We start from the raw sequence: 15,108 nt of genomic DNA on the forward strand, positions 1-15,108 counted from the left end.
TTCACCTGTGTGTTTACTGTGGAGAAAGATATGAAGACTGGGCAACTTGAGACTGGAGGTGTCATGAGGACAGTCAGTGTACAGTCGAGGAGGTGGTGAACATCCCAGAGTGCATGCAGGTGGATCAATCTCCTAAGCCAGATCAGATATATCTGAGGACACTGTGGGAAGCTAGGGAGGAAATTGTAGGAGCGTTGGCTGGGACACATACATCGTCATTAGACACGGGAGAGGTGACGGAAGACTAGAGAATGGCAAAAGTGGTGCCTCTTTTTGAGAAGGGTCACAAGGAAAAGCCTGGGAACTATAGACCAGTGAGCTTAACGCCTGCCTGAACGAGCTGTCAGAAGCGGTAGCTGAGGCAGGTACGATCACAATGTTTAAAAGACATTTGGACAGGTGCATGGACAGGTTCCCAGTGGGCAGCGCGGCCGAGAGTGATCCCGGAGAGAGGCCAAGCCCTCTGGTAGGCCCGGCTCATTCACCCGGGTCGAGCGAGGAGGGACCCATGCGCAACCGCTGAGAGGGAGGGGGGGGGGGGGGCTGTTGGTGAGAGAGGAGGGCTGACAGAGAGAGGCAAGGGTCACTGAGAATGGAGAGGGGTCCTGGTGGGGGGCTGCCAAGAACGGTGGGTCCCAGCGGGACGTGAGGGGCTGCCATGTGCAGCAGCGGGCGGTAGATAGGACTGTTGAGTGAACTGTTGTAACTTTGTCATCGGCAGTAACATGGCGACACTTGTACACTGCCCAGGTGAGGTCTGCTGTATGGTTTTACTGGGTTGTACACAAAACAAAGCTTTTCACTTTACCTAGGTACATGTGACAATATAGTGTCATTGAAAGGTTTAGAAGGATATGGGCCAAATGCAGGCGGGTGGGACTAGTGTAGATGGGCCATGTAGGTGGGTGTGGGCAACAAGGGCCTGTTTCCACATTGTATCACTCTGTGACTCCATGGGAGGATGCTCTTCACCAGCACTGCTTGTGTACAGGGTGGACAATGGAGCACCACTGAGTGTGAGCTGGCTGAGTGTGAGCTGGGTGAGTGTGAGCTGGCTGAGTGTGAGCTGGGTGTGTGAGCTGGCTGTGTGTGAGCTGGGTGAGTGTGAGTTGACTGAGTGTGAGCTGGGTTAGTGTGAGCTGGGTGAGTGCGAGCTGGCCGTGAATGAGCTGGCTGTGTGTGAGCTGGGTGAGTGTGAGCTGGGTGAGTGTGAGCTGGGTTAGTGTGAGCTGGCTGTGTGTGAGCTGGGTGAGTGTGAGCTGGCAGTGAATGAGCTGGCTGTGTGTGAGCTGGGTGAGTGTGAGCTGGGTGAGTGTGAGCGGGGTGAGTGTGAGCTGGGTTAGTGTGAGCTGGCTGTGTGTGAGCTGGGTGAGTGTGAGCTGGCTGTGTGTGAGCTGGCTGTGTGTGAGCTGGGTGAGTGTGAGCTGGGTGAGTGTGAGCTGGGTGAGTGTGAGCTGGCAGTGTGTGAGCTGGCTGTGTGAGCTGGGTGAGTGTGAGCTGGGTGCGAGTAAGCTGGTGAACACATCGCTGTACGCTCACACACAGACAGACACACACACACACACACACACACATCTCATGGTGGTGGGTAAGTGCTGAGAAACCATTTATGTTATTACAAGTAGTTTAGTTGAGTTTATTGTCACGTGTACCGAGGTACAGTGAAAAGCTTTAGTTGCGTGCTATCCAGCCAGTGGAAAGACAATGCATGATTACAATTGAGCCGTCCACAGTGTACAGACACACGATAATGGGAATAATGTTGTAATTGAGGATGTAGCACAGAAACAGGCCCTTTGGCCCATCACACTGCCCCTCGTGTAGCTATCTACACCAACGCCAGTCACCATCACTTTGTCTGCCTGTGCCTGGATGATTCAAGGCTTCATCCACACACCTATTCTGCATTGTGACAGTTTCTGCCTCCTTGGTGGCACAGCGGTAGAGTTACTGCCTTAGAGCGTTAGACACCCAGGTTCCATCCTGACTACGTCTGTACAGAGTTTGTACGTTTTTCCCGTGACCTGTGTGGGTTTTCTCCGGGATCTCTGGTTTCCTCCCACACTCCAAAGATGTACATGTTTGAAAGTTAATTGGCTTTGGTAAAATTGTAAATTGTCCCTAGTGTGTGTAGGATAGTGTGCGGAGATCGCTGGTCAGCGTGGGCTCGGTGGGGTAAGGGCCTGTTTCCGCGCTGTATCTCTAAACTAAACTCCCTCAGGGACTGCAGCCAGAGTCCAAACCTGTGTGTCTTTGGAGTGTGGGAGGAAACCGAAGATCTCGGAGAAAACCCACGCAGATCACAGGGAGAACGTACAAACTCCGTACAGACAGCACATGTAGCCACGATGGAATCCAGGTCTCTGGCGCTGTGAGGCAGCAACCCGACCGCTGCGCCACCGTGCCGTAATAAGGTCTACACCTATTGCCTGTACCGCATCTCAGCTGAGTTCGTGGTTCACCAGATTCGAGTAGTCATTCCTCCCCATCTCCAAAGATAGACACAAAGTGCTGGAGTAACTCAGCGGGACAGGCAGCATCTCTGGAGAGAAGGGATGGGTGACGATTCGGGTTTTGAGTGTCAGGGGAGAGGGAGACCCAAGTTCTCCTCCCCACCTCCCTGCCGACTGTGCTGTGTTGCCTGCACCCTCACCTTTGAGCTGAAGTGGTTGTTGAGGTCAGAGAAGGCAGGGAGCGTGGCAAGGCGGACTATTTCAGCCCAGGACTTGTCCTTCACCCAAGTCGGGGCTGGGTTGACAAAGGGGATGTCCAAGGCCACACCACCGGTCAGTAGGAAGCGCCACTCATCCTCATTGATCAGGTTGCGGCTCCTCTGGATCCCCACGCACAGCAGGAAGGAAAAGAGCATCTTGTCCCGTTCAAACAGCGACCGGCACACGTTCTGGTAGATGCTGCCGCAACAACACAGAACATCTCTTACTTGTCTTAGTTTTTACATATATTCTTTTATAAACAGAAATACAGTAAATGGAATCAATTATTGCAATAATATATACAACACAAAACAATACCCAACAAAATCCACCAACATAATATAAAATCACTCAAGTATCTAAACAAATATTATTCTATACTATTCTTATATACTTATAGCTAAATATACTATTATACAACTATAATACAATCCTTGTCAAGGGTGCGTTCCACATCCAGCGGTGTCCCGGAAATCCCCCAGGCTGTCATCAGCTGTCCTTCTATAGGTGGGCTCCCTCCCTCAGGGGCAAGCCGGCCCACCGTGGATGAACACGCAACACTGGAGGAGTTGAACTGAAGATACTTTTACCTTTATGTGTTGGAAGGAACGGCAGATACTGGTTCACACCAAAGATAGACACAAAATGCTGGAGTAACTCAACGGGACAGGCAGGAACTCTGGAGAGAAGGAGTGGGTGACATTTTGTGTCGAGAGTCTGAAGAAGAGTCTTGACCTGACGTCACCATTCCTTCTCTCCGGGGGATACTACAGTTCCTAGCCCGCTGAGTTACTCCAGCATTTTGTGTCTACTGAAACCTTTAGTTTAGTTTACAGATACAATGCGAAACAGGCCCTTCGGCCCACCGAGTCCACACCGACCAGTCATCCCAGCCCGCTAACACTATTCTACACACACTAAGGACAATTTACAATTTTACCAAAGCCAATTAACCTACAAACCTGTACGTCTCTTAGGTGTGGTAGGAAACCGGAGCACCTGGAGAAAACCCACGCAGGTCACGGGGAGAAGGTACAAACTCCATACAGACAGCACCCGTAGTCAGGATCGAACCCGGGTCTCTGGCGCTGTAAGGCAGCAACTCTACCGCTGCGCCACCGTGCCACACACACTGTATTCAACACACAGTGGGGTATTCACACACCCACAGTGGGGTATTCACACACACAGTGGGGTATTTACACACACAGTGGGGTATTTACACACACACAGTGGGGTATTCACACACACACAGTGGGGTATTTACATACACAGTGGGGTATTCACACACACACAGTGGGGTATTTATACACAGTGGGGTATTTACACACACAGTGGGGTATTTATACACACAGTGGGGTATTTACACACAGTGGGGTATTCACACACACACAGTGGGGTATTTACACACACACAGTGGGGTATTTACACACACACAGTGGGGTATTTACACACACAGTGGGGTATTCACACACACAGTGGGGTATTCACACACACACACAGTGGGGTATTCACACACAGTGGGGTATTTACACACACACAGTGGGGTATTTACACACACAGTGGGGTATTCACACACACACAGTGGGGTATTTACACACACACAGTGGGGTATTTACACACACAGTGGGGTATTCACACACACACAGTGGGGTATTTACACACACACAGTGGGGTATTCACACACACACAGTGGGGTATTCACACACACACAGTGGGGTATTCACACACACAGTGGGGCATTCACACACACACACACACACAGTATGTCAGTAAGTACCTGTAGGTGAAGTGTGCGTTGAGGTTATTTATCCTGTCCTGCAGCTGGCTGGAAGGAGTGCTTTTGTCAATGGAGTTGATGTAGTGGTTGAGGAACCATGTGAGTGAATACTGGTACATGGGGTCGATGTACGCCAGGTTGGAAATGACAAAGAAGAGGACACTGGAATGTGCAGCCACCTGTGGAGTGTCAGAACGTGCAGGTTAGTGGAGGTCACCGACTCACCAACGCCCCATCTATGGGATCCCATGACTTCCCGCAACATCCTCCCACTCCCCACACAGCAGGGGCATTGTGGAGCAGTCAGCCAACCCACCAGCTCACATGTGCTGAGGATGTGGGGGGATTCCAGAGACCCCGAGGAAACCCACAGGGGCGGCACAGTGACACAGCGGTAGAGTTGCTGCCTCACAGCGCCAGAGATCCGGGTTCCATCCTAACTACAGGCCCTGTCTGTACGGAGTTTGTACGTTCTCCCTGTGACCTGCGTGGGTTTTTTACGGGTGCTCCGGTTTCCTCCCACACTCCAAAGAATTTTGTATGGTAATTGGCTTGGTATAATTGTAATTTGTCCCTAGTATGTGTTGGATAGTGTAAGTGTGCGGGGATCACAGGTCGGTGCGCACTCGGTGGACTGAAGCTTTGGGTTTCCGCACTGTATCTCTAAATAAAAAATAGGAAGAATGTCCTGAGCAGTCCTGACCTACTATCCACCTCATTGGAGACCCTCAGACTCTTATATCGAACTTTAGTGGCTTTATCTTGCACTAAAAATTATTCATTCCCTTTATCATGCTTTAGTTTAGTTTAGTTTAGAGATACAGCGCGGAAACAGGCCCTTCGGCCCACTGAGTCCACACCGACCAGCGATCTCCACACACTAGCACCATCCTACACACACTACAATGTACATTTATACCAAGCCAATCAGCCTACAAACCTGCACGTCTTTGGAGTGTGGGAGGAAACCGGAACACCCAGAAAACATGGTCCAAATGGCCATGTGGTCACGGGGAGAACGTACAAACTCCGCTCTGACAGTACCCGTAGTCAGGATGGAACCTGGGTGTCTGCCGCTGTAAGGCAGCAACTCTACCGCTGTGCCATTGTGTAATCTTGCGTTTTGTTTTCTCTGGCTGCTCAGCACACAAGAAAAGCTTATCGCTGTACCTCAGTACACGTGACAATAAACTAATGAGTGATGTGTCTACACAGACAGCACCCGAGGGGAGGGTGGAACCCTGGTCTCTGGCACAGCGAGGCACTGGTTCTCCTCATTGTGCCACCATGGTGGGCAGTTGTAGGGGTTATGATCCAGGACGTTGGGGTGACTGGGCTGAAGGTGAGCGTTGGGTAATGGAGTTACTGTGGATCAGAGGAGGACAGAGGAAGGGGCCGACCCAATACATTGCCTCTTCACTCACTTCCCTCATTGATGTTGCCTGACCAGCTGCTTCTGTCTTGCTCATGATTCCAGCATCCAATACACAGGGATCTTGTAGGTGGGGATGGAGTTGAGGGGCTGTGGTTGATAGGTGGAATTTAACATATGGATGAGTAGAATTGGACATATTGCCTGATCAAATGGCAGCACGGTGGCGCAGCGGTAGAGTTGCTGCCTTACAGCGCAGGGGGGGGGGGGGGGGGGGGGGGGGGGGGGGGGCGGAGAGAAGAAAGGAAAAAGGAGGAGGAGGAGCCCGAGGGCTGAGGGAGAGATAGGAAGGGGGAGACAGCAAGGGCTAACAAAATTGGGAGAATTCAATGTTCATGCCCCCAGGATGCAGACTCCCCAAGCGGAATATGAGGTGCTGTTCCTCCAATTTCCGGTGTTGCTCGCTCTGGCCATGGAGGAGACCCAGGACAGAGAGGTCGGATACGGAATGGGAGGGGGAGTTGAAGTGCTGAGCCACCGGGAGGTCAGGTTGGTTATTGCGGACCAAGCTGAGGTGTTCGGCGAAACGTTTTTAATTGGCTTCTGTAAAGATTGTAAATTGTTGCTAGTGTGTGTAGGATCGTACTAGAGTACAGGGATCGCTGGTCAGTGCGAACTTGGTGGGCCGAAGGGCCTGTTTCCGTGGGAAAGTAAAAGTAGACACAAAATGCTGGAATAACTTAGCGGGCCAGCTGAGTCACCTATTCTGTCTCTCCAGAGATGCTGTCTGACCCACTGAGTGTGTAGGATAGTGTTAGTGTAAAGTTGTTTTGCAATAGTTATTCTGAAACATCATTTTCACTTTCTGTTCACGTGTACTGAGGTACAGGGAAAAGCTTTTGTTGCGTGCTAACCAGTCAGCGGAAAGACAATACTTGATTACAATCGAGCCGCTCACAGTGTATAGATACATGACAAGGGAATAACGTTCAGTGCAAGGTAAAGCCACTAAAGTCCTATCAAAGATAGTCCGAGGATCACCAATGAGGTAGATAGTAGTTCAGCACTGCTCTCCGGTTGTGGTAGGACGATTCAGTTGCCTGATAACAGCTGGGAAGAAACTGTCCCTGAATCTGGAGGTGTGCGTTTTCACACTTCTGTACTTTTTGCCCGATGGGAGAGGGGAGAAGAGGGAGTGGCCGGGGAGCGATTCGTCCTTGATTATGCGGTTGGCCTTGCTGAGGCAGCGTGACGTACCTGGGCATGGGGTCAGTGGAAGGGAGGTTGGTTTGTGTGATGCGTCCATAGTCTCTGCAATTTCTTGCGGTCTTGGATGGACATGTCACACAAAACAACAGGTGCATTTATCTGCACTTGTACAGCATCCAGTCACCGGCTGACGTTACACCAATTATTCCAGCTTGGTTCAGTGAACAAGCTGCAACAGGAGAACTGTGCATTGATGTTCACATTGAGCGGGCCACTCACAGGTCGGTAGCCATCTCGGGTCTCATCGATCTGCTTCTCTGTCCTCATGGTGATTTCGTGCTTCTCCAGGATCTCCTGGGACAGCAGCTTGCTGGAGGAGAGCACCTCTATCCCCCGTTCTTCTTCTAGAATGTTCCCCTGCGACATGGACAGCACCTCCAGAATCTGATCTTCGATCTGCTTCAACAGCTTCCTGAGTGGTGGGTAAAGGGTCATTGTGTCAGGTTCTGTGGTGAGATCTTGCAACAACCATAAGTTGATAGCTTTCAGAGCAGAATGAAGCCATTCGGCCCATCAAGTCAACTCCACCATTCAATCATGGCTGATCTATCCTTCCCTCTCAATCCATTCTCCTGCCTGACACGTACTAATCAAGAATATATCTATCTCTGCCTTATTAATATCCACTGATATGGCCTCCACAGCCTTCTGTGGCAATAAATTCCACAGATTCACCAACCTCTGACTAAATAAATTCCTTCTCGTCTCTATCCAAAAAGTACAGGTGTCAGAGGTTATGGGGAGAAGGCAGGAGGATGGGATTAGGAGGTAGAGATAGATCAGCCATGATTGAATGGCGGAGTAGACGATGGACCGAATGGCCTAATTCTGCTCCTATTCCTTATGACCGTATGTCCTTAAATAGTAAGATTAAACGAGAACACACCAGTTCGAAGTTTGATCTGTATTTTATGAGGAGTTACGATGAGGGATTACGTGAAGAATCCGTCCAGCACGCATGCGCGACATACTTCAAAGCAGCGGTGTGGAATCACAGAAAGACACAATAATTGAAATAAACATAGTAAAGAAAAGGAGAACTTAATTACCAGCTGATCTCTATAATTGAGGGTGGGAGCGGAGGGCACGTAATCCCTCATCGTAACTCCTCATAAAATACAGATCAAACTTCGAACTGGTAAATTCTCATTTAATCTTACTATTTTACTTCGGAGTCACGTGAGTGACTACGTGAAGATTTTAAAGCTCTGTGATTTCAAACAGTTTAACAGTTCACACTTCACTCACTGCCGAAGTCATTCGAGGGAGGAAGTATGTTATCGTGATCAACCATGAATCTGTTTGTAAAACAATAATGGTGTTTATTAAACAATAACAAAAAACAAATTGCTCCCCCGGGTTTAAATTATATATTTGCAGATTCAAATATTTTTTCTGCAAATGATGCAGGTTCTGCCAACGGCTTATTATAAAAAGTTTGAAACGTATTTTCCCCAGACCACCCCGCTGTAGTCAGGATGTGGTCCATAGGTACGTCCATTCTCTTAGCCGCCGACGTGGATGCTGCCCTGGAGGAGTGAGATTTATACACGTTAGTATTTACACCAGCGGCTTTCGGCACCTGCTTGAGCCATCTTGAAATAGTTTGGCTCGTCACCCGACCATGAGGTTTCTTGTGGCTGACCCAGAAGGCTTTTTCTCTCCCTCGGGGAATTCTTGTTGTGTCAATATAGTTCAATAAGTGGGTCATGACACATAACCGTGGTTCAGGTGGGTAAGCCCGGAATTCCATGACTGGGCCTGATGTTCCTGGCCTGCTCTGTTTGACCAGCCCCTGGATGGTAAATGAGACACGGTCTGGTGTTACAACCATGTTGTCCAATCGTAGTAGATGAAGTGACTGGACTCTTTGTGCTGAGACAAGTGCCATCAGCATGACCGTCTTTAGAGTTAATTGTTCCAGGGTGAGGGACCTGGCTGGTGACCATCCCCTAAGGTATGTCAGGACCACACTGACATCCCAGATTTGGGTGTACCTAGGTCTGGGGGGATATGCCTCTCATGAGCTTGATCACCAGCGGGTGGGATCCCATGGCCTGTTGTCCTGGTGCCTGAATTAAATAGGCTGACAGAGCACTTCTGGCCGTGTTAATGGCGCTGTAGCTGAGTCCTTCATTGTGGTGAAGGCCTGCCAGGAACTCCAGTACATTGGTTACAGTTGTGGTTGAGTATGTGGTTCCTGTGTCCGAACAGTATTTTTCCCACTTCTTGATGTTTGACAAGTATTGTTTCCTTGTGGATACACGGTGGAATGCTGTCATTGTGTTGATGGTGTTGTCTGACAATCCCAGGCCCAGCAGAGGCCTTTTCAGAATCTGCAACCCAAGAGTTTAATTTTATCGTGGCATGGGTGGCTTATGCCTGATACCGGGCGAGTTAGCAATTCTGGGCTACTGGGAAAAGTCATTGGGGTCTCGACGACCATGTCGGGTATTATCAAAATACCTGAAGCAGAGTCCATCTGTATTTTGCGTAGTACCCGACTGATGAGGCAGAAGGGAGGAAAAGCATAATAGAAGAATTTTCCCCAGTCCAGCGCGAATGCATCTATCGCTGCTGCCTCAGGGTCTGGTTCCCAAGCGACATACATTGGAACCTGGTGATTTAGTCTGGATGCAAATAGATCGATATCTGGCGTGCCATATTGCTTTGTAATTTTAGCAAATGCTTTGGGATTTAACATCCATTCGGTGTTATCATTGAATTTGCGTGACCTGGTGTCTGCCACTGTATTTAGCTTACCTGGTAGGTAAGTTGCTGATAGCCAAATATGTCTGTCGACACACCATTGCCAGATTGTGTTGACCAATTTGTCACATGATATCGATTTTATACCGCCCGTATGGTTAATATAGGGCACCACCGTGGTATTATCTATTTGTAAACAAACATGCAAGTGATGCATATTTGTTGAATATGCTTTTAAGCCATAAAATGCACCCAACATTTCCAGATAATTTATGCCCAGTGTTTGTAGTAAAGATGACTCTAGATTAGTCCATCTACCACCTGTGCTGGATATAGTATTAGTTGCTCCCCAGCCTTGAGCACTGGCATCTGTTTGAATAATTAACATAGGGTTAATGATGATGATAGGGCTGGAACTATGCCAAATGTTCCCTATCCACCACTGTAACTCTGATATTGCTTCAGTGGGTAATTTCATGACTCGGTCAAAGTGACCTGCATGTTGTTTTAACGCCTGCACTTTTGCTCTTTGTAAGTTTTGATAGTGCAGAGGTCCAAATTGTGTAGCTGGAAATGCTGCTACCATTTTCCCAATTACTCTTGTCACTTGTCGAATGGTTGGTCGATCGTTGACCATTAAATTGTTACATGTTTGTGCCAATTCTGCTGCTTTGTCTTTTGGCAAGGTTACAGACATGTGGACTGAATTAATTGTGAATCCCAGATAGTCCAGGGTTGTGGATGGCGTCAACTTTGATTTATCTGGATGTAAGACAAATCCCAAGGTTTCAAACAATTGTTTGGTAGCTGATATAGCCAATTCCATGGTTTTGCCTACTATTAGGATATCATCAAGATATGCCATGACAATATGTTTCTGTTTTCTTAATATTGCCAAGGCTGGTTTTAATATCTTGGTGAACAATCTTGGAGTTGATGTTAAACCATTAGGCAACGCTTTAAACTGCCATTGTTGCCCCATCCAGGTAAACTTCAGGTATCTGTGATGATCCTTTTTAATGGGTACTGAATAGTAAGCATCTTTGAGGTCAATGCTGGCCATGAAGTATCCTTTGGAAATCAGTTGTTTGGCAGTTACAAACGTTTCCATTTTGAAATGTACCTACTTAACAAACATATTTAGTGAAGTTAAGTCAATGATGATGCGACATCCACCATCTTTTTTAGTTTTAGTGAATATATTTGAGACAAATTCCAAGGGTTCATGTTTGTTTTTTTCAATGATACCCTTTGTGAGTAGTCTCACCAGTTCTGCTTGGCCCTCTAGTTTTTCTTTAACTGAGAGGGAAAAGACCCTTTGGGGTGTATGCTGAACTGGTGGCATGTTTTCTTGAGCAAATTCTATTTTGTATCCACGAATGCTATTGAGTATATATTTATCATTCGTGATAGATCTCCATGCTTGTACAAACAGGTGTAGTCTCCCCCCTGTTAGTATAGAACCCCCACTTTTTATATGCTGGTAGGAACCAGACCCACCTACCTCCATGGTTACGGGTGTTTCTTCTGCTTCTTCGTCGGACGATGTGTTGTCTGATGTGCTGCTGGTTGGGGGTGGCGCATTTTCCATGGGGCCTGGCCTAAAAAAGGCTTTCGGGAGTAATGTGCGGACCCCGAGCTTTCACCAGTCCCATGAGGTTGACGTCGACTGGTGAACGCGGTGGGGTACTGCTGCTTGGGTTTTGTGGCTTTGCTCGTCTCGGGGCCTCCCCTCATGAGGCCAAATGTTTTGGACTCCTCTTCCAGGTCTTTCACTTTTTGGAGAGGTCCTTGCCGAAGAGCAGGATTTGTGGCTCTGAGGCCGGTGTTTTGCACAACCCTGTGAATTTCGGGTTGAGGGCAGGTCTTATTATCTCCTTACGGAGGTTGTTGATCTCGAATTGGGTGTTAAACAGCAGAGCTAATGTATCCTGCTGGTTCGTGGTCATTTCCACCCCATCCACGGAACGAGCATAAGAAGTGATGGCTGACGTCAGGAGCCTGAGAATCCGCTGTAATTTGAGTTCTTGGTTGCGGATGTTCTGCCCAACGTGCCCCCAGATTTGGCTGTTGATGGCCGGCACGTTGAGCGAGGCGCAATTCTCTGGGGCCGAATACAGCTCTAGTGCCTCATTAACTACCTGCTCTTGTAAGGGTTTGAAGGACAGGTAGTCTATGCTGGCCGCCAGTTTTGGCTCTAATGGCCGTCCTGCTCGTGGAGCTGCCACGTAGTGGTCTACCACACCCAGCAGCTCTTCCTGGTCCTGTACCCCAAGTGTACTCCCGACATCTTCGGCCAGTGACCCCTCTTCTTGACCAGCCCAGCCCTGGTTGCCAACGCTGCCCTCGGCTGAGGGGGAAGCGATGGCCAGTGCCTTGTGAGGCACTGTGGCAGGAGTGCCTGTACTCCCTTGACGGGACTGCTCCAGCTCCCGAAGCAAGTCTCGCTGGAGCATTTGCTCCATGAGCCGCTCCATGCGGCTCAGGCGACTGTCTCTGCCGCGTTCGGGCGGTGAGACGTCCCCGTCCGAAGAGTCGGATACCACCGGCCGGTTTGTCTTCCGCGTTGATTTACTTCCAGCCCGCTGCTCAGGCTGTGCTAGCGGGACTGGGCTCGGCTCGGTGTCAGGGATGGCGGACCGCAGGGTTAGCGGTCCTACCGCCTCTTGCCCCCCCACTGATGGGACGCTCCTCCGTTGGAGTCGAACGGGGGGCGGTCTTCTTTGCTTGCCTTGTTTTGCTCATGTTCCAGTTGTCTCGACCTGGTGAGACAAAACAAAGCAACTCTTTTCGAAAAAACGACCTCAGAATAAACTTACATGACGGTCCGTCTTTTTTAAGCTGTAGCGGGAGCGCCCTGTACTCCCATTCGTCGCTGTTGCACTGCGTGAACGCTCATGTCGCGCATGCGTGCTGGACGTGTTCTTCACGTAGTCACTCACATGACTCCAAATAAAAATTCTGTGGTTGTGGCCTCTGGTCCTAGACTGTCCAACTAATGGAAACATCCTCTCCACATCCACTCTATTCAGGCTTTTCACTATTGTGAATCCAGGGCCCTGATCAAACACATCCCATTGTTGCCTCTTGCCTAGTTCAGTCCGTACATCTACACCACTCATTCTAGTTGGCCTCTGGTGCTGGTTCACATGGAGGTTTGCAAAGGTCCCACTGCGCCACATCACGCCCCTAACCAACCTGGCTTTGTGGACAAACGCTTCGTGTGGGTCTTTGAAACCAGGGCAATCATTGCACTCAATTGACTGCAGATTGGCAATATAGAAGATGCTGGTGAGGCCACATTTATAATATTGTGTTCAGTTCTGGGCACCATGTTATAGGAAGGTGTTCTCAGGCTGAAAAGGATAAAGAGGAGATTTACGAGGATGTTGCCAGGACTAGAGGGTGTGAGCTATGGGGGGGAGATTGAGTAGGCCTGTATCCGTGCTGTATCTCTAATCTAAACTAAACTGTAAACTGTTCTCGTCATTTAAAATACTTTTGTCAGGTTGCCCCTCAGCCTCCAGAGAACACAAGGTAAGTTTGTACAACCTCCTTACAGCTCACACTCCCCAATCCAGGAAAAACACACACTGGTGAATCTCTTCTGCCCTCTCTCTGAAGCCTCCACATCCTTGCTGTAATGGGGTGACCAGAACAACACACAGCACAAAATGTGGTCTAATCAAAGCTTTATACAGATTCACTAAAGAGAAGCAAGAATGAGGGCAGGAGTGAGACTGAAGGATTCACAAGGATGTTGCCAGGACTCGAGGGTGTGAGCTATAGGGACAGGTTGAGCAGGCTGGGTCTCTATTCCTTGGAGCGCAGAAGGATGAGGGGTAATCTTATAGAGGTGTACAAAATCATGAGAGGAATAGATTGGGTAGACGCAGGACTTGTCCAGATTAGGGGAATTAGGTGAATCGAGGGCCAGATGATATAGGTTTAGTGTGAGGTGTGGTAGATTTAATAGGAATCTGAGGGGTATCTTTTTCACACAGAGGGTGGTGGGTGTATGGAACGTGCTGCCAGAGGAGGTAGTTGAGGCAGGGGCTATCCCAACATTTAAGAAACAGTTAGACAGGTACATGGATAGGACAGGTTTAGAGGGATATGGACCAAACGCAGGCAGGTGGGACTAGTGTAGCTGGGACATGTTGGCTGGTGTAGGCAAGTTGGGCCGAAGGGCCTGTTTCCACACTGTATCACTCTATGACTCTAGACAGCACTGGGCACGACTCAACACCTGTTCTGAGCCCTCTCGACGTAAAGAACATTCTTCTTTTTCTCCAGCTCTGGCTTTTCCTTAGCTGCCACAATGCTCAGCAGCTGGTCCTCCAGCCCAATTGAGGTGATCATGAAGTTTAACAATGTCACCTGCAAACACAAGGGGAACACCGTCAGATATCCCTACTCCCCTTCCACACCACAAGCAGAACCAACACCTTCATTGCACACACGACTTGATCACATCCATTTACATTGAGCAAGTGTGAGTTGTTGCACCTTGACAGATGGAGTTTAGTTCACGGATACAGGGTGGAAACAGGCCCTTTGGCCCACTGAATCCGCACACACTAATACTATGCTACACACACTTGGGACAATTCACAATTTTACCGAAGCCAATTAACCTACAAACTTGTAAATCTTTGGCATGCGGGAGGAAAAGAGAGATCCCGGAGAAAACCCACTCAGTCCCGGTGAGAACTATGAGGGCAGTGTCTCGTGGGAGAGTGGAGTGGAAGGGCTGATGGAGATCGGAAAATTGGAGGGCTCAGTTTGGGAAGAGAGAGCACAACCAACTTGTAGCAGCAGTTCTATGTTATCCCGCTTTCTCTGTCACTCCTTGCACACTCGTGGCAATTGGCCACAGAGTGGAGGATTTATAAAGTTGCAATTGACCTATCACCGATAGCACGTTATAACCATATAACCATATAACAATTACAGCATGGAAACAGGCCATCCTGGCCCTTCTAGTCCGTGCCGAACACTTATTCTCCCCTAGTCCCATCTACCTGCATTCAGAACATAACCCTCCATTCCTTTCCCGTCCATATACCTATCCAATTTATTTTTAAATGATAAAATCGAACCTCCACCACTTCCACTGGAAGCTCATTCCACACAGCCACCACTCTCTGAGCATAGAAGTTCCCCCTCATGTTGCCCCTAAACTTTTGTCCCTTAATTCTCAAATCATGTCCTCTTGTTTGAATCTTCCCAACTCTCAATGGGAAAAGCTTATCCACATCAAC

At 48.9% G+C, this 15,108-nt stretch overlaps 1 protein-coding gene across 1 annotated transcript in view; it reads right to left on the minus strand.

Moving 5' to 3' along the window:
* Nucleotides 1–15,108, minus strand: part of LOC116984950 (dynein heavy chain 3, axonemal-like) — a 344,183-nt gene that overhangs the window by 53,269 nt on the left and 275,806 nt on the right. Inside the window, exons 66-69 of the mRNA XM_033039311.1 lie at nucleotides 14,094–14,224; nucleotides 7,355–7,547; nucleotides 4,495–4,673; nucleotides 2,654–2,912 (exon numbers count right to left, since the gene is read on the minus strand). Coding sequence (XP_032895202.1) covers nucleotides 2,654–2,912; nucleotides 4,495–4,673; nucleotides 7,355–7,547; nucleotides 14,094–14,224 — 762 coding nt within the window. The remainder of the gene's footprint in view (nucleotides 1–2,653; nucleotides 2,913–4,494; nucleotides 4,674–7,354; nucleotides 7,548–14,093; nucleotides 14,225–15,108) is intronic.

Source organism: Amblyraja radiata, chromosome 21 (assembly GCF_010909765.2).
Source record: "Amblyraja radiata isolate CabotCenter1 chromosome 21, sAmbRad1.1.pri, whole genome shotgun sequence".
Taxonomy (NCBI): Eukaryota; Metazoa; Chordata; class Chondrichthyes; order Rajiformes; family Rajidae; genus Amblyraja; species Amblyraja radiata.